The sequence below is a fragment of the Peromyscus maniculatus genome, chromosome 7 (genome assembly GCF_049852395.1).
Source record: "Peromyscus maniculatus bairdii isolate BWxNUB_F1_BW_parent chromosome 7, HU_Pman_BW_mat_3.1, whole genome shotgun sequence".
Lineage (NCBI taxonomy): Eukaryota > Metazoa > Chordata > Mammalia > Rodentia > Cricetidae > Peromyscus > Peromyscus maniculatus.
In genome coordinates, this window is record NC_134858.1 from 39,482,285 (window position 1) to 39,501,274 (window position 18,990).

General features: G+C 48.3%; 1 protein-coding gene across 3 annotated transcripts in view; it reads right to left on the bottom strand.

Annotated features, from left to right (window-relative positions):
• Grik4 (glutamate ionotropic receptor kainate type subunit 4) overlaps nt 1–18,990 on the bottom strand; it is a 433,513-nt gene that overhangs the window by 160,662 nt on the left and 253,861 nt on the right. For all 3 annotated transcript variants that reach the window (XR_013052718.1, XM_076576064.1, XM_076576063.1), the window contains 2 exons: nt 14,681–14,845; nt 857–954 (listed from right to left, as the gene is read on the bottom strand). Coding sequence is in view for 2 of the 3 variants with exons in the window: in XM_076576064.1 (XP_076432179.1) it covers nt 857–954; nt 14,681–14,845 (263 nt within the window). In the remaining variant the exon portion in view is untranslated. The remainder of the gene's footprint in view (nt 1–856; nt 955–14,680; nt 14,846–18,990) is intronic.

The window sequence follows — 18,990 nt, forward strand, 5'->3', positions numbered from 1 at the left end:
TAGTACAGATGTGAGATGCTGCTGCCTCCCCATGCTCCTCCCTGAAGCCAAGCTTCATCTAATTCCCACAAACTGGTCCAGAAAGCCTTGGGGACACAGAGAGGCTGGCAGTGGGGTGCAGTCCTCTTGTCCACTGTCTTCTGGGGATGCGTTTTCAGGAGAAAGGCCTGCAGCTTCTAGAAAGGCCCTACAAAGATGCCTACAATAGGCAGACTCTATAAAGCCCAAGTTGCTAGGAAACCTGTCTTCCAGCATGTTTGTCTCCCATGAACTGGAGCCAGAGGGAACGGCCTCCACACTTTGGGCCCAGAGAGACTCCAGTCAGAGGTCACACCTGTGGGCCAACATCACACTTGGAAGAGCAAAGGCAGGAACTAGCAAATAGCAAAAACAAAATAAAATCTCTTTCCTTATGCACTCAGAAAGCAGAGGCTTTTAAATTTTATTCTCACAATAAAATGGAGCAGCAGCTTCTCCCCTCAAGGCATCTTCCCTGGAATCCCAAACAGACAGACCACCAATACCCTGTCTGCATCAAGGAGAGTGCAGGGCTCACACCTCTGCCCCCTCAGCCTCATGCCAGACCACCAGCCTCCGTCGCTCTGCCTCACAGAGAGGCCACTGAAGGCACTGCCCTGCCATGGGACCCTAAGACACTGAGCTTAGCTTGGAAATCCTGTGGGCGAACATCTCTCCATTCCTTCAGCACTTAGAAAAAGAAAGCACTTCGCCAGTGGTCACTCTGTCTTATAATTTGCATTGACGGTATTGTTAATGGCATGGCTTCCTTGGGCCCTTCTGCACTCAAGGATCCAGCCTACAGGCTGGACCATCCCTGGTGCAGCCTCACACTCACCTCCTTCTCTCCACAGATGTTGCTGATGATAGAGCTGGAGGCTGGGCTTGACGATGGTCCCAGGACAGCGACCACTCCCTTGGGGAGGATCTGACACACTGCAGCCAGGGTAGGAGCAGGAACGGAAAAGAAAACGTGGCATTCAGATGATGCAGCTCTGTCCTGCCTAAGTCCTTAGACATTACCCAATGCCTTCACCTTCTGCCCATGCCCCATCCAGGACCCTTTCCACCCCTTCCAAACCCAAGTCTCTCCTCCTCTCCCTGGTCTGCTAGGCTCTCAGACAGTTTTATTGGTGTTTATGGGCAGTATTAAATGAGGAAATGACCCAGGTTATGACAACATACAGCCACAGCCAAAAGGGGGTATAAATTGTCTTGGGCCATCACTGAAGGACAGAGGTAGTGGAGAACCCAAGGTGCCCCCCACACTCCCTGTCTGGTCTGCTGAGGGTTAGGGGACCCAGCTGCTGCAATTCAAGGTCCAGGTGGTAGCAGAGTGGTGGCCAGCCTTCAATCTCTTAACATCTCAGATGCAGAGACAGTTGAGGAGGAAGAAAAGCAGACAGAAGGGGACAGAGGTGGCCAAGAGATGCCAGTAGAGAGGTAAAAGGCAGACAATGGAAGTCAAGGGAGGCCGGTGAGAGAAGACAGAGAAAACAAGAGGTAGAGTGAGTGTTGTCTGTCAGCCCCTCTGGCTGCCTCGCCCCAGAGCTGGCTCGCTCCTGGGGGTCTTGACCTTGCTCTTCTTCAACTGGGAAGGTGCTCTTCCCTCCTGGACTCTAGACACTCACCTCTCAAGGGTTACCCAGACACCTTCTTTCCTCAGACCTTCCCCGCTCCCACATTCCTAGTTTGCACCTCTCCTCTTAGATACTTTGTCCAATTCTTTGGTGTGGTACAGAGTTCTCCTCTCTGCTCACTAGATTTCTCCATGTTTTTCATGAATGTGCATACATAAAGATGCTCATGTGTGTGCACGCACGCGCACGAGTGTGATGTGGAAGCCAGAAGTCACTGTTGGTTGTCTTCCTCTCTTGCTCTCCACCTTCATTTCTATGGCAGGGCTTCTCACTCAACCTGGATCTCACTAATTTGGCTAGTTTGGGTGGCTGAGCAGTGAGGCCCGAGGATCCACCTCTCCTTGCTCCAGCATGAAGCAGTAGATGCACATCACTATATCCAGCTTGTCTGTGGGTGCTGGGCATTCAAACTCAGCTCCCCATGCTTGTGCAGCGAGCACTTTGCCTGGTGAACCTTCTCCGTAGACTCCCTCCCTCTCTAGATCACAAACCCCTCCAGGCAGGCCACCCTGCTAGACATCTTGGTGTCTAGTACAATGTTTTAGATAGGATCCCAGATGGCCTTCATGGCTGAATGCTGAATGATGGGGCATGTGGTCAGAAGAGGAAGGGAGAATTAAGATTACAGAATGCTAGAGACTGGGGGAAGGAGGATAGGAGGGAAGGAGGGAACAGAAAGTGTCTGAGCTCATTCTCTGCACACATCAGAGCCGGGCCACCGTCCTCAGGCTGCATAGAGGCTCTCCACTGCACACATCAGTGATGTCAGAGCCCAGACACCATCCTCAGGCTGCATACAGATGTTCCCACTGCACAATTTGATACTGTACCCCAAACTGAAAGCCTAGGTCCACACACATTTCCCTTTTATTCATGACAGAACTCATTTCTCAGAAACTGCATGTGAGGGAATGCTACATATGCTGGTCTGTGGAGAGAGCAACCAAGCCCCCCCTGAAGCCTGGCACTCCTTCCTGTGGAAAGTCCTAGCCATCAGCCAAAACAGCCATGGGATCAACTGCACAGGACACAGGTAGCAGGGGAAGACTCCAGGGTTCAAATCACAGAGTTGTGGGTGTGCAATATGAACTTTAGAACTGCTCTACCCTCTCTTTACCTGTGGCCTCCAGAATCTCAGAGCTGCAGAGGACTCAACAGTACTGAGTGTACCCGTCCCCAGGGGCATACAGCCTGGTGGCCAGGCCTGACCTAGGAAGAGCCTCAGCAGAATGCAAGCCTTCCCATGCCCGACTGTGTAGCTCCCCCTGCCTGCTGGATGCTTTCCATGTCATCCCAGCATGACAGTCTTAGGAAGGAGTCCTTCCTCCTGATGTTGTGACACACATTAGGTTGCAGAGCCAGTCACGGTCGGAGTCAGCTTTGGGCTTCGAGGCCCCGGCCCCATTCACTATATAGTCCGGTTCTCCACAGCCAGGCCTTCCCCTAGCTCTCTCCTCCACAACCATAGAGCCTCCGTGCTTATAGAGGGCTCTCTCTGAACCTACCTTGTTCTATTGCATCTGCAGGTGCAAAAGGTCCTCACCACCTGTCACTGGTCCTCCCCCAGCTCTCTTTCCCAACAGTTGATTGTGCTGTTCTTTGAGATTTCCAAACATAACACTGTCTGGTGCTGCTTCTCCTCTACTTCTGAGAGTCTCTTCCTTGGCTAATGACTCTTCCTTATCTGCTTAAGCCAGGTTTTACCTCTTTCTGTTTACCTTCCTCTGCCTAAACAAACTTACCCTTGCTGCCTTTGCCCAGATGATGCTACCAGTTGCTCATGGCAAGTACAACATCAAGTTCTAAGCACCACCTTGCCTTAGCCATGGTGCCTGCCCTCCGGCACCTCCTTTTCAACATGGCAGAGTTCGAGTATGAGCATGGACTCTGTTGCCAAAGTGCCAACTTCTGAGAGGCCGTCATATTCCTTACAGTTGGAATTACAGATGGTTGTGAGGACCAGGAACCAAACTCAGGACCTCTGCAAGAGCAGCAAGGACTCTTAGCTGCTGAGCCCTCACCCCAGTCCCCCAAATGTATTCATTTTTAAAGTTAGCCACAAAGTGATGGGCTTCATTACGCATTTTCATACTCATGCATCTCTATGCTTTGCTCTTATTTATCCCTCCTCTGTCAGCCAGTGCTTGCTGATCTCCCTCTTCCCCCAGGAAGATTCATTTTATTCCCACTTTACAGATGAGGAAATGGAGGGTTAGCGTGTACGTAACTTATTCAAGCTCACATAGGTACTATATGGCTGAGCTGATCTTGACCTTGGAGGTCTACTGACACCAAGGCTCATGTTCTTAACCACTCTGCTTCACTTCCCTTAGCTCCTGAAGGTCAAAGGCCACAGTTACTCTTGATTCTTCCACACCTTCCCTCTGACTGCATCCATTCCCTTACTGGGGCTAGGCTCTGCCCACCTGACCTGACTTCCTATGGTGTCTTCTCCAGGACTCCCCATTTCCAATCTTTTCTCCACACGGTAGTGTACATTATAATCATTAAACATTGGTCTGTTGCTTCAGTCTGTCTTATGTAATCCTGGCACCCTCCAGCCCTTACAGTAACACACCAAGGCGTCCTAGCCTAGCCATACCACAGCCTTCTTGACTTTCACATGGGAAACTGGAAATAACCATCAGGGGATAGTTAGAAAGAGTGGGTCATATGCCCAAATAGAATGGTATTTAGGCATTTAAGATGTATGTGAACAGTTAATAATAGCATTAAAATTATTTATGTAATAATATTAAGAGAATTAAGTAGGATATAAAATTATATGTGCATCTACATGAAGCCGAAGCTAAGCAAATACAGGGGCTAGTTATGCACTGAGGAATGATCCAAGGAAGACATGATTAGTGCCAACATTTACCAGGAGATAATTATGGCCCATTCAGCACACATCTTAGGAGCGGATTTGTGTAATTCTGAAGCAACCTGATGAAACAGGTACAAGGACCTGCATCTTCACTTTGCAGACACAAGAACAAGTCAAGAAAACCAAGGAATAGAGTGCAGCTTGGACAGCTTGGCCCCTGTCCCCAGGACCAGCTCCTAAACCACAGCCTTCCACAGAGAATGGCAATTAACTGGAATCTTCGATGACACTGACTTGGCTGTGGGAATGTTCTGTGGTTTTCTTTTTTTATTTCTTCACGCTCTGTAATGAGCATGTATTCTTTTATTATATGTTATAAGGAATGTGTTAAAAAAAATCTCCTGATGACAAGTAAAATTTAAGAGGTCTGATCTGCCTGTCACCCTGCCTTCCCAGCCCCGCCCCCCGCCCCCTGCGTCCTCCTGCCCCCCCCTCCCCAACCCACCCCACCCCCATGCCTCCTCCTGTACTGTGCCTGTCTCTGTCTTCCTTCTCCAGACTCCTGAGCAGTTAGTTCTACCTAAACCAGGTGTTCCCAACCTGACCAGCTGCCTGTGTTCTGCGAGAAAGAGTCGGGAGTGTTAAGGGGTGTGTGCGGGTGTGCGTGTGCATGTATGTATGTATGTGTGTGTGTTGTTCATTTTTCTCTGGAAACCCGGCTGAAATGTAACATTTCCTTTGCTTTTAATGCATATAATAAAGCACAGTATATTTGCAGCCCATGTACCTTTGTCACCAACAGAAATCACTGATGTTTTCATATCACATTACAAATATCATTTATATTCATGACTAGTTCAACCTCGTTCTAGTGGTTAGACCCAAGGCTGGGCTTGGCTATGAATACATTTATAAATCACAGCTATTAATACATCACTATTAAAATATTTTGGCTGCTTTTCTATATAATTGGTTTCCCTGGTCAGCTATTTTATTCACTTTAAAGCACTTCTCTAAGACAGGGTTCTTTACAAGCTAGTGGGAACTCATGAACTTTAGACCAACAGCTGTGGAGCCTCCGTGGGACTGGACTAGGCCCTCTGCATAAGCGAGACAGTTGTAAAGCTTGTACCTGCTGGCAGTAGGATCAGGATTTATCCCTGGTGCATGAGCTGGCTTTTTGGAGCCTATTACCTATGGTGGGACACCTTGAACAGCCTTGGTGCAGGGGGAGGAGCTTGGACCTGCCTCAACTGAATGTGCCAGGCTTTGCTGACTCCCCATGGGAGGCCTTACCTTGTCAGAGGAGGGGATGGGGGGAGGGCTGGGGAGGAAGGTTGTGGAGGAAGTGAGAGGGGGGAAGAAAGGGAGATCTGTGGTTGGTATGTAAAATGAATAGAAAATTTCTTAATAAAAAAAATATTTTCTAAAACCATTACAAAAAAGATAGGGTTCTTTAGCACTCCCGGCCTGCCATGGTCTAGACTTTCTCTTGTTCTTCTGCCCAGGAAACTCATATTGATCCTCTAATACCCAGTTCAGATCCTGCCCCCAGGCAGAAAGCCTCATCATGTCCTGCATCTGAGCCAACTGCCTGTAGAATCATGGCAATTCCCCTGTTCTCCAGATGCCTCGCCAGCTTATGCTCCGAGCATACTCATGATAGCTCTCAGCAGAGGGATGTTTTTTCTAAAGATAAATGCTTATGGAAGGTCACAATCCCAAGTTTGGATGCATTTTCTCAAAATAGGTGCTAAAATCTTCTCTAAGTAGACAGATGTGTGGCTATTTATCAGCTAAGCAGCCCTAATCCAAAAGTCCTAAATCCTAAACTTTTTGAGCATTGGCATGATGCTCAAAACACTTGAGATTTGGGGTTTCCAGTTTTGTTTTGTTTTTTTATTATTATTAGGAACTCTCAACTACTAATGTCTATGCAAACAATTCAAATTCCCACCCTCGACCCCACCAGGAAACACTTCTGGGCCCAAGCATTTCACTTAAGGGATATTCAACCTGCACAACGTGTGACTGTAAAAACACATTTGTCTGCACATGGGTCATTACTGGAGACACTCTTTAGTGTCAGACATGTGTAATGTGTGCACCTTCTACAGTCTCAAAAGTTCTGAATTCTTTTTTTTTTTGTTTTGTTTTTGTTTTGTTTTGTTTTGTTTTTCGAGACAGGGTTTCTCCATGTAGTTTTGGTGCCTGTCCTGGATCTCACTCTGTAGACCAGGCTGGCCTCGAACTCACAGAGACCCACCTGGCTCTGCCTCCCAAGTGCTAGGATTAAAAGCGTGTGCCACTGCTGCCCCGCAAAAGGTCTGAATTCTAAACCTGTCAGGCCTCAGGAGCTTGGGGTCCTGGGTATGACCTTCTGAGTGCCCCACGCCCATATCCATTTGTCCATTGGCTCACTGTATCCTATACTTTTAAGAACGGGGGACATCTGGTCATCCCTGGCATAAAGCAATTCAGTTGAACTGATGTGATCCAAGGTGAGTCCAGGGCAATGGGACGGTCCTCCTCTCAGCAGTATGGCCTGCAGAATCCCTGAGATGGTGGAGTTCTTGTTCCTTAGGGAGGATGCCCAACTCAGTAGATATGGGAAACAGCCACAAAAAGGCCTCATCTCTAGAACTTCTGGGCCCTGATTCCACAGGCCAAAGCCACCAGAGTGACGGCACTGAGAAATGGGTTGGAGGGACATCAAGGAAGGACATCAAGATGCCCTAACTCTGCCCCCAGGGAAGGGGAAGAACAAGGAAGCGGTCATGACAAAGCTTTCCAGCCAGCAGAGGAATCAGAAGGCAATTTGTTAGGGCAGCTAAGAGAATAAAGGACCAGGATGTGGCGTTGCAACCCCATGGAGGAACTTCTCTGTGGCTCCCAAGTCCATCTGGAAGCTGGGCTCATATCAGACAGGAACAGCGCAGAGTGGGCAGGGCCGGCCGTGAGACATATGTTCCAGAGGGGTCAATCCAGGTGCCAGTGGACGTAGGTCCTTGTCTCTGCAAGGTAGGTTCTAGATGAGCTACTCAGCTACTTGCAGGGGCTAAGCATCCCACTGTCACGGGGCTAGGAGGGCCACAGAGCAGGAAAAAACAAAAAACTGGGCATGACTCAGTCCTTGGCACAAAGGCACTTCAAGGTGACTCTGGAGAGCAAAGGTGTCTCCTTGTTCCTGCACATGTCACTCTTGGAACACATCAAGAGGCCCAGGCTGTCCTACAATCAGGCAGCAGCTGCCTCTGTTTACTCTGACACATCCTCTGGCACCAAAGCTTTCCATGGACACCCCTTGCTCCTGTCTCCTGGCAGGCTGAATGAATCGGACTTGCTGGGCGAGCCAGGAAAGGAAGTGTATGAGGGGTGAAGAGTACAGCTCCCTGCACTATCCATGCTCCAGAGTGGGGCCTGGTTCCAGAAACCCCCACCTCCTCCTCCTTCCCTAATAGTCACAGAAGGAACAACACTATTCCCCGGGGCTTCCCGTGGGCCAGGCTTCCAGCTGGCAAGCACGCTGCCCCTGAGAGGGAGGCGTGAATCTATGATCACAAGGATGGGTAAAAGTTGCTGTGCGCTCACACCAGGCCATGTGCTGCTCCGAGTGTGTTAAATACTTCCATTCTCACACCCCCAGCCCCCACTAACCTTAGGGAGGAAGAGTGCTAGGCATACCCATTTCCATAGGAATTTTATTATTCTCCCAAGAGGACTTGAAGGAACAGGGCAGTAGCCCATACGTGGTAGAACCAGGGCTAGAATTCTGGGGCATACAGGTGGCCCCAGCCCTGCGTGTAGCTGTTGGTTTCTACTGACCTTCCTATCTGACCATCAACCATGCCTGCTGTAAATTCTTTGAAAGACTCATGTTCATCAGCCACTTCGCCCCACTGTACCCCTGGTGTCCAGACTCAAACCTTTGCTTGGGCCATTGTGCCGCCTACCTGGATGCCAGCGTCTGTTTACCTATGGAACATTCCAAGGCTTTGCCTGGAGTCTTGCCTGACCATCTGGCCTGTGTCCTAGCTCTGACATGAGCCACTCTCTGAATACACCTTTCTTTCAAGACCACCTAAGACCCAAGTCACTTTGAAGAATGTGTGTTCCTTAACTTCTTCCTCGAAAAAGACCATGAGCCGCAGTGGCTTCACCTGCGATGTGAGAGGACTGGACCAGATTATTTCTGAGCACTGTCATCCGGTGTGTTTCTGAGTTTACGCTAGGAAGTGATGAACTCAGACAGCACATCAAGGAATGTTTGATGAATGACTCATCACTCATCATATTTGCATGCCTTTCTCTTCTAGCTTCTCCTTACCCTGGCCCATGTGTGTATTGGGCTGGGGGGAGGGGGGGATGCCCAAATATGTATGTGTGTGTCTGTGTCTGTATGTATGTGTGTGCAACTGGGTGTGCTTACAGAGGCCAGCCATCAACCTTGGGTCTTGTTTCTCAGGCACCATCCACCCTGTTCTGTTTTGTCTGGAGCTATCGTCTCTCACTGGGCTAGAACCCAGCAAGTAGTCTAAGCTGGCCAGTGAGCCTAAGAGATCTACTTATTTCCACCTCCCAAGCACTGAGATTTACAAGAGATAGCAAGCATTTTACCTCCAGAGCCATTTCCTTGGGCCATCTGAACTGATTTTGAGGGCATGCTGACCCTCAATTCTCAGAGGCAACCCTGAATCACTGGAGGTCATAATGACCAGACAGAGCCTTCAAGAAGCCTAAGAAGAATGGACTGAAAGAGTGAGTTGGAACATATTAGACATGTGCCAGGCACCCCGGAGCCTCCTGAGGTCCTGGTTCTCTGGTGTGTCTTCTGGGTTTCAAGGGGAGACAATGTGGAGAGTAGACGGTATGCTTGGCCTCACATCACCTCACAGACGAGGTGAGGGGTTGACGGGGAGGCCCCTGCTTCCAGCTCTACAGTAAATTAAGCCTCAAATTGGCTCTGGCTGCATCAGGGATGGTGCCTACGGGTATTTGGGTGGTAAAGGGGTGGTGCTTAGTTCAGCTCTCATACATTCTCCACAGGAGACAGTGATCTAGAGAGCGCGGGATGCTGAAGTCTGATGCGTTTTAGGAGCTCCTTGCAAAGGAAAGCTTGTGGTGGAGAAGATAGAGTGGGAAGCGGGAAGGGCAGAGTGGGAGGGAAATGGCCTAATAGGTCTTGTCCATTCCTCTCACTTCAGATCTGTGAGCCAGGCAGGCGGAGTTAGCAAATCTAACATCTAGAAGCCCGAGGCGATAGTGGTAAAAGGGCAGAGGTGGGGGAAGTCCCGAGAGTGTTGGAGGAAGCTTCGTAAGTGACCCTCGCTCTAACTAAACCTACTGTATGAAAATCGGCCTGTGTGAACCAGGCTGAATGGGGGGTGATTTTTTTTCCTCGTATCTTCCCAGTTATCCAGGTTGGCTGTTAATTAATGCCCTGTGTGATACTTTCCATCTCTAAGCCTCGTGTGCAGCGAACAGATGAGGGGTGGGGGGTGGGGGGCGACCTCTAGATTCCAGCATCTTCACCTTCGGTACACTTCCTCATCTTTGATTCTCAAAATAACCTCTGCTTCCCTGGACTGGCTGGCCCACCCTGAATGTGATTCATTAAGTGTGGTGTGTACAGAGCTTTTTGAAAAGCTCCTATTACCACAGTAAGTCAAAATAGCCCTGTTGGATCGCTAAAGTCCCAACTTCAATCACAGCCTTGACTTTGCACAACCAAAAACATCACCAGCAGGCTCTTTGATCTTCTTGAAGCACAGTCCCTGGCCACAGGGTGATAGGTGAGGGGTTGGGAGGGTCCTCCAAGGCACTGGATCCATGCAAATGTCTTAAATTAGCAATGAAAATCAGACCTGGACCACTAGCCCAGGGAAAGCCCGGACTGTGGTACAGAGCAGCAGCTGGCACGAGGTGACCCACCGCAACTTTCAAAGGCTCAAAGCTGTCAGAAGCCTCAAATGCAGAAAACTGGAAAGAGAATGGGAACGGCCAATTATGAGGGATGTTGACATTAAGCGAGTCACCTGAGAAGAGCCTGGGAGAGAGTGTAGCCCTCTGGGACAGCTGAGCTTTGAAATGCGGGACAGAAGAGGCCGTGGTGAGGTCTGGGGGGAAACTGCTCAGCTAAGACAGGAGGGAAAATCACCTAACCGCAAAAGCTAGAGCCGCCACTCGCTGAAGACGCCGTGTGTGCACCCACCGAGGGGTGTGTGTGCGTCACCCACGCTGTCGCATGGCACACCTGGATGAGACAGCTGCCACTATCACTTGACAAGTGAGCAAACCTGAGGCATAAAAATGGCTACAGAGCCTTTCTACACCACACAGGGAGAGCTCGGGCAGGTCTAATTCTCAAACCCTTGATCCTAATGGTCACATCCCTTACATGTCTCCCCAAGCAGAGATCAGCGTGGCTAGCCCTCTCCATCCAAGGATCCTGTTCCTTCTACCTGCCACTGACACCAATGAGCCTAGCTTTAGCCACTGCAAGAACCCATCATTCACCTATCTCCTTACCTGAGGATTAAAAAAATAAAAAAACTAGGCTGAGGCCTTTCAAAGAACTATCTGGTAGCGTTTAAAACCCACTATGGTGGTATACTCTGACTTCAGATGAAAGACACTGGGGGTAGAAAGATCCAGAAGCCATCTGAAGCATGCCTCAAACACACCGAGATATAAAAGCTGAACCGAAGGCCACTTGTTAATAAAATACTTGGTGCCTAAAAAGGGGGCATTAAAAAGATGTCCAAAGCCCTGCAATGAGGAATAAAGATATCAATTTCCTTTATTCCCTGATTCATCTGGCTTAATATGTTAGACGCACTGACTTTACCAAAGCAGGTTGCATGGGTCACTGGGAGAGGAAATTTCTTCCCGCCAATGACGCCATCTACAATGGGCAGACATGCATTTGGTCCTGCTGGGGAGGCCCCGAAGAACTGACAGGAAGGAGCAGGGAGCTGGTTTTCAAAGAGTGGGCTGCAGAACTCTGAAAAAATCCAGACCCTTGTCTGACACCCGAGTGAAGAAATTCCACAGACCAGACTAGGAGACTCATAAGAAGTTTGTTGTGGGTATTTCTGATTTTATTCAGAAGGTCTTGAACAACCTGTCTTCCTTTCATTGTGCTAGAAATTAATCTTGATGTCTTCTTGGACATTTTTCTGTTCCCTGATAAGTTCTTGTTGGGTAGAATCAGGTACAATAGGCTCTTGCTACATGTTTATTTACTGAATGAATGAATGAATGGTTTTCATACTGGATCCACCATACCCTGTTCTGGGAGAATGTGTATCAGTAGCTCCTGTTAGCCTCAATGGCCCTACTCCTCGCATAGCATAAACCACCCTCACTCACAGCTGCTGGACCAGGAGAGGACAATGTCCCCGAGGACAGTCAATGTCTGTTTGCAGTCTAGCAAACACCTGCCTCGTGTGAGACGGGCCACAAAGCAAGACGAGCAGGCCCAATCAGACCCTCCACTTTGGAGATCCAGAGAAACGAAGGAGGACATCCATCTCACACTTCTCCCCTTGAGGCTGGGGAGACATCACGGAAGGAGGAGCAGAAAGACCATGGGAGTCCAAGAGGACCAGAGCAGACCTGCGTCTCTTGGACATGACGGGACAGCGGCACTCAGGAACTCACAGCAGCTGGAAGCGCCTGCCTGCATAAGACCCGGATAAGATCAAACCATCCACCACAACAGCAGGGAGAGAGGAGGGGGTCACAAGCCCCTCCTCCCAGCTCAGGAGCTTCTGGCAGTTGACGGTGCTAGGGGAAGGAAGGCCAGTTGTTTCTCTTTAGAAGTGTGGCCCCTGATTGGTTGGCCATGCTCCAGATAATGGCCTCACACCCTTGCCTATATGAGCAGCACAAACCAGACTGATTAGGTTATTTATAAACAAGAAAAGACAGGAAATTCAGAGAGGTGGGGTGTGATGGATACGGGAAGAATTAGGGAGAAGGTTATGGGGATGAATATGATCAAAGTACATTGTATGTCTGTGGGAAATTCTCAAAAATATTAATAAAAACATATTTTAAAAAACAATAGTAGGGAAGGCTGACACTGTATATTCTGAGGTGTCGGTAGACCCCGTGAGTCCAGAGGTCCTGTCTACCTTGTTTCCAACACTGTTCCTAAAGCAAAACATCCAAAATCATAGAGGAAACACTCAATAAAAGCTCCAAAGTGAAGAATCAGAGGGCATCATCCTGGGCAGCCATTATGAGACAGGTGCATGATGGATGAACTAGGAAAACTACCCAGCTGAGGAAGAGTCTGGGTCCAGCAGTCCAGCAGTACAGGATGTTAAAGAAGCAGTGAGGTCAGGAGAGAGACAGGGACAGAGAAACACACACACACACACACACACACACACACACACACACACACACACACACACACACACACACAAAGAGAGAGCGCTCTGCTGGTGGTTCTGGGGACCACAGCCTCCGTCCCCCATCATCTCCAGTGAGAACCTGTGTCCTTCCTATAGTCCTAACAGCCCATGCTGGAGCCACAGAGCATTGCAGCATCCTCCTGGGGAAGACCCCGTGACAGACATGAATAGTTAGACAAGCTGTCCTTTTCTTTCATTTATTTGGTGTTTGGGTTGGGAAAAGAAGAGCAGGGGACTCTCCAAAGTCTTGTGGAATTAATGTCAATCATCTGTCTGGGCTGAGCATCCCTTGCTCAGTTTGGATTCGAATGCCCTTCAAAGGTTCACATGGTGAAGGCTTGGTCATCATGTGACAGTGCTGTTGGGAGGTAGAGGAAACTTTAGGAGGTGAGGCCTAGCAGAAGAGAGTGAGGTCACTGGGGGCCTGTCCTTAAAGGGGATATTGGGGCCCTCATCCCTCCTCTTCCTGTCACATCTTGCTTCCTGGTTACCATGAGGTGGGCAACTTTCTACCAGAGGTCTCCACCATGACACTCTGTGTGTTCAAACTCCCACGGCAATAGGGCAGGTCAATCATGGACTCAGACCTCAAAAACTGTGCAGCCAAACATCTTTCCTCTTCTTAAGTTGATGTCTCAGGCACTTTGTCACAGAGCAGAAAGGTGACTAATGCTCTTTGCTTTCCTTCTGTACTGGAGCTGCTCATTTACAGCTTAGCTATAAGGCAGGGGCTCACTCAGTTAAGCCTAAGTACCAAGGCACCACCAGCACCAGACAGATCATAAGGAAGGTTTAGTGGATTTGTACAGGCTAGCTCTGTGCTCAGGAAAATTATCCCATACCTTTGAGCATCACTTGCTTTTCTGAAATAGAAATTGTATGCAACTCTCACACTATTGTTAGAAGTAAAAGCAGCATCCAGCACACAGGACCCACCTGTGTGCTAAGAGTAAGTTGGGTGACCTACTTTGTCTGAGAAACCCTACAACTCAAAGAGGATTCGCCTATATTTTGACTCATGCGACTCTCATAACAATATGCAAGATTTGCAAAGTAGAGGCTAGCACTCCCATTTTACTGATGAAGAAACTGAGGTATAGGTAGGCTGAATATCTTAGTCAAAGAAAGTGGCCATACTCCATTCCAAGTCATAGTATCTTCCTACATTCCTGCCTCCACACAAGAGCACAAGATAGAGCCAGGTGGAGTAGCTTACACCAGCGGTACCAGTACTTGGGAGGCTGAGGCAGGAGAGTTGCTGTAAGTTTGAAGCTAGCCTGGGCTACTTACTGAGCTCTAGATCAGCCTGGGCTACAGAGTGAGAGCCCATCTCAAAGTGAAACACTACTAAAGACTAGAAGTAAGAAAAAAGGGAAAGAGGGAGGAAGGGAGAAGGAAGGGAGGGAGAAGGAAGGGAGGGAGGGAAGGAAAAGGGCAGTCAGGTGGGCAACGGGTAAGCCAACACTCTTTTGCAATATCACAAACCTTTCTTCAAGCATGTGTATAGAAAGTGCCCAGGACATGAATGAATCAGCCTATGAGTGAATGAGTGAGTAAATAAATGAATGAATGAATGAGTAGATAATTTTGTGAACTAATATTCTATCTAATTCTTGATTCACAACAAAACCTAGGAATCTCATCTGGGCTGAGATTCTCACAAGCCTTCCCCATATATAACTCCCTCCCTGCCCCGGGAACATCCATATCAGAGGCCTGGCACTAGACACACACCCACCACCTCCCTCTGCCCGTCTGTCCGTTCTACGTACTGGTTTCTGCAGTTTCGTACTCGCTGTCTCTGAGAAGCTCGAAGATGTCCACTTCGACCTTGGCCTTGCCCAGTCTCTCCGGCGCGCGGTTGATGCGGTTCTTTGCCAGGGTGATGGAGAGCCGTTCCCCTCTGCTGCACTCCATGGGGTCATCCAAGATAGCAGCTGTGGGTAGGCAACCACATGGAGACAGTTGGTACATCGCCCACCACCGTTACCCCTCTTCCTTCTCCACCCTCCCCAAACTGCCATCTTCCTTTTCCAGGCAGCTCCCCAAATCCCTCTCCACCTCAACATCCGCAAAACCCTCCAGAGTAAGTTCCCTGCATGCTTCAGTCTCTGATTACAGACAGGTGTGGCAGTGAATTCTAATGGGATAGACACCTGAGGAATGATGCAATGCCACAGCCAGCCACCAGGGGTCCTACCTATCCGAGATCCCCAGCCTGGGTACAAAAATACCCTTGGAGACTTGTCCAAGTGCACGTGAGTGCTACCCTTTTGAAAATGGGATTCCAAGTACACAGGGAAACTCCCTGGGGAAGAGAAGGCTATGCATTTGTGTGGGACAGCTGTGGTCCCCGGGAAGCAGCTGCAGGTTACTGTGGAATGCTCGTACTCCAGTCTCTGGTGCCATGAGCTGTGTCCCCCAGGTGAGCCATGCAATTTGTCTGAACGACTTTTCTTCACTGAACATTGGTGTAATAAAGAAAAACCCACTGATGAGTGTAGAGATTCAGTCAGTGCAGGTAGTGGAGGTCAGTGACCCCTCCTCTGGACTTAACCAGTGTGACGATCAGTGTGGATGACTTGGAGAGAGGTACAGTATGAGTAGCTGCCCCGCCTCTGGATGCAATCTGAAGGGAATCACAGAGAATTGGGCTCTAGTCCCAGGTCCACCCATATCAGCTAAAGGATCTGTTTCTTGACTTGAAAAATGGGGAGGAAAGCTGCTCTTTGGGCTACTGTGACATGAGATGGGATGTACTCAATGCAGTCTCACATCTAGTAGGCACGCAATGCTGGCGACTGAGGTTCTTAATTCTCTTCCTGGGAGAGCTGAAAAGCTGACACCCACCACACACTGTTATGTCAACATTTATGGCAGTTATACATGAGTAATTATTCACAAAGTCTAAAAGGTGGAAACAATCCATCCGTCCGTCCATCAACCAAAGGACAAAGATGCTGCTGCCTTCCTATTGTAGTGGATCACTACTGGGACATAAGAAGAACAAAGTGTTTCCACGTGTGACAAACATGAATGAACCTTAACAGCATTACACCAAGTGAAAGCCGCCAGACACAAAACACAACATATCAGATGGGTCCAGTAGTACAAGAATGTCTAGACAAAGTGAGTCCATAGAGACAGAAACCAGAGTAACAGTGGCCTAGGGTTAGGAGACCGCTGTGGATACAGTAAAAGTCACTGAATTATATACTTTGGGTGGGTCAGTTATGCAGGATATGAATTTTACCTCAATAACGTAATTACAGAAAAAAAAGACTAGCAAACTTATCTTTCAGAGGTTGAAGGAAACACACAGTGTACCACAAGAGACTCCACTGCCACATGGCCCTGAGTGGCTATGGCCAGGTGGGCCAGGGCAAAATGTCCCTAAGTTCTCATGTTCACAAGGAATATGGATTTGGTATTAGTTAACATTCCATCACTGTGACAGAATCCCTAAGGTAATCCCTGTACCTTAATAACCCAGGCTCCATGCTATCATTTTGTCCATTGCTGACATACATACAATCAACATCTCACCAAGAAAATACCAGGACACAGAACATGACAAAGCATTCTTCCTGACGGCGGATTTATTTATATGCACCCCCTCAGTGAACAATGTAAATTCAATTTCACATTCACAGTGTGGGCTCCAGCATGGGGCTCTGAAGGTAAGTCCCAAGGCTTAAGCAATGAAGTAGATGCTTTAACTAGGAAAGCACACAGGAAATGACCAGCCACCTGTAGGGGTGGCCAAAGAATTGGAACTGGGAAGACTTGAAAGCCCTGCCAAGGTAGCCTGTAACACATGTCCACGTTCTTTGTGAATGGGAGAACGTGGGAATGTTCTGACTTCGGTCAGTTACAGTTTCACTGGACTGGTTCAGGGAGCAAGACTCAGCATGAGATGGCTCTATAGGAAACAGAAATGGAGTCACACTGCGTCACACTAGAATGACAACTTGAGACCATAAGGAAGCAGGTGTAGAGAGGAATGATCCCCAAATGATGTCCCTGGATGGACACATGTTGCTCCTTCTAAGAGCAGACAGGTGGTATGCAGCCCCACGCCAGTGGTGACCATCACAGCTTCACATCCATTGCTTATGGATATCAGGCTCTCCATAAGATTTACTGCTGTAAAATGCTTTACACTGAAAATTTCGTAGCAGCAGTTATGCTGGCCCCGGAGCACAGGGAAGATATCTAGAGCAGCAGGAATTGGCAGCCCATCCAGCAGAGTCATGGGCAGGAGACTGTGGATCCAAGACAGATCTGTGCTTGTATACTCAGCAACAATGGTGTGTTTAGTGGACATGTCAAAATCTCATCCTCAACGCTGTAAGATCAGTGTTTTAACTTCACATGACATGAGAAATATGGGTTCGGATGAGTCTGGTGACCTGATCATGTTTTCAGAGCTGGCTAGTGGAGGAGGAAGACATGGTCTCATCTGTCCTCTCAGGACTTGGGCTCAAGAGGGTGTTAACAGGTAGGGATCCTACACCTTTGGGTACTTTAAAGACATGTCATCAAGGCAAATCAACTCTGAGACACTAACAGTGACAGGATGGATTCTAGACCTCTGAAAACTGTCCAGGTAACTTCTCTGCTTTCCTACAGTTATCACCACACACTCACATCCTGATGAGATTTCCCAACTAGAGGCAGCCATCCTTAGTTTCTTGAATCTCACTATTAATATCTACTAGATATTGTATAAATTACTTGTAATAAATGAATCATCAAAATAATCTCCCAGAAAATATTATAAGGCTTAGATCTGAAGTATGTCCCCAAAGGCTGGGTTTGCTAGGAGCTATTGGAATTTGAAGAAGTGGGCCATAGCTGAAGGAAGTTAGGTCACTGAATGGTAACCAATGATCCTGCCCCCCCCCTCCTGGCCAGCTGAGCCTCACCATGGTCCCTAAAGCGAAAGAGCCAAGCAGCTAAGAACTGAAACCTCTGACCCCACAAGCCCACATATACCTTTGCTCCTGTAAGCTGATTGACCTCAGGAATTTCGTCACAGTGATAGAAAGTTAATACAAAGTCCATGTTCCTTGTGAACGTGAGAACTTAGGACCATCTTCTCTGGAGGGTTCTGTTACAGTCTCACTGGCTTTGCCCCAGCTCCGTCAGTACACCCATGGTACAATTAAAGGGTATCACAAGAGGAGCACCCACCCAAGGGTCTGTTCCAGATACAACCGCTTCCATTGCTTCTCTTCTCTTCTCCTCCCCTCTCCTCCTCTCCTCTCCTCTCTTCTTTTTGAAAAAGACACATCTAATGTGTGTGCTGTGGGTTTCATGACCTCTCTTTTGCTGTCCCCCTTCCCATGGCATTTTTAAAGTCCTAACTCCCAATGTGACAATATTTGGAAGGAGGGCCTTCAGGAGTTAATTGAAGTTAAATGAGGTCGCAAGGATGGGGCCCTGAACTCATGGAATTAGTGTCCTTCTCAGAAGAGAAAGGAAGGAGCTCACTCACTTGCTCTCTACTATGAGAAGATAACGTAGTGAGAAGATGGCCAAGAAGAGAGGCCTCAGCAAGAATGAACTTGGTCATCAGGAATGACCTTAGATATCCCAGAAAACACTGAGAAATAAAAGTTCTGTTTCAGCCACTTCATTTGCAATCTCACGGCATAGCATCCTAAGCTGAGTAGCACAGTGTGTTAATACAAACTCAGATGTCCAAGCCCTGAGATAACTGTGTCACACACTGTACATCCAACATCCAGAGCATCATCTAATGTGCTGAGTCAGAGGAATGATGGACAATAGGAGGGAATTCGGGGATCTGATGTTGGATTCTCTTCTTTCCTTCCTCATGAGGCCCTCAGAGGTATTTGACAAGGGCTTGTCAAATCCTGTTCCCCATGCCCACTCCCAGGCCATCCTGAGTACCACATTTCACTAAGATTTTGCTTCTTGATGGTGATTAATTTCTGACAGGGAAGAGGCTTGACTGGGTGGTTGGTTGGTTTGCATCAAACATATTGGAACCAAGATAATCATCTTGAAAATAGGAACTGAATTCTAGGGCTATGGATGCCAAAGACAAGTTGGA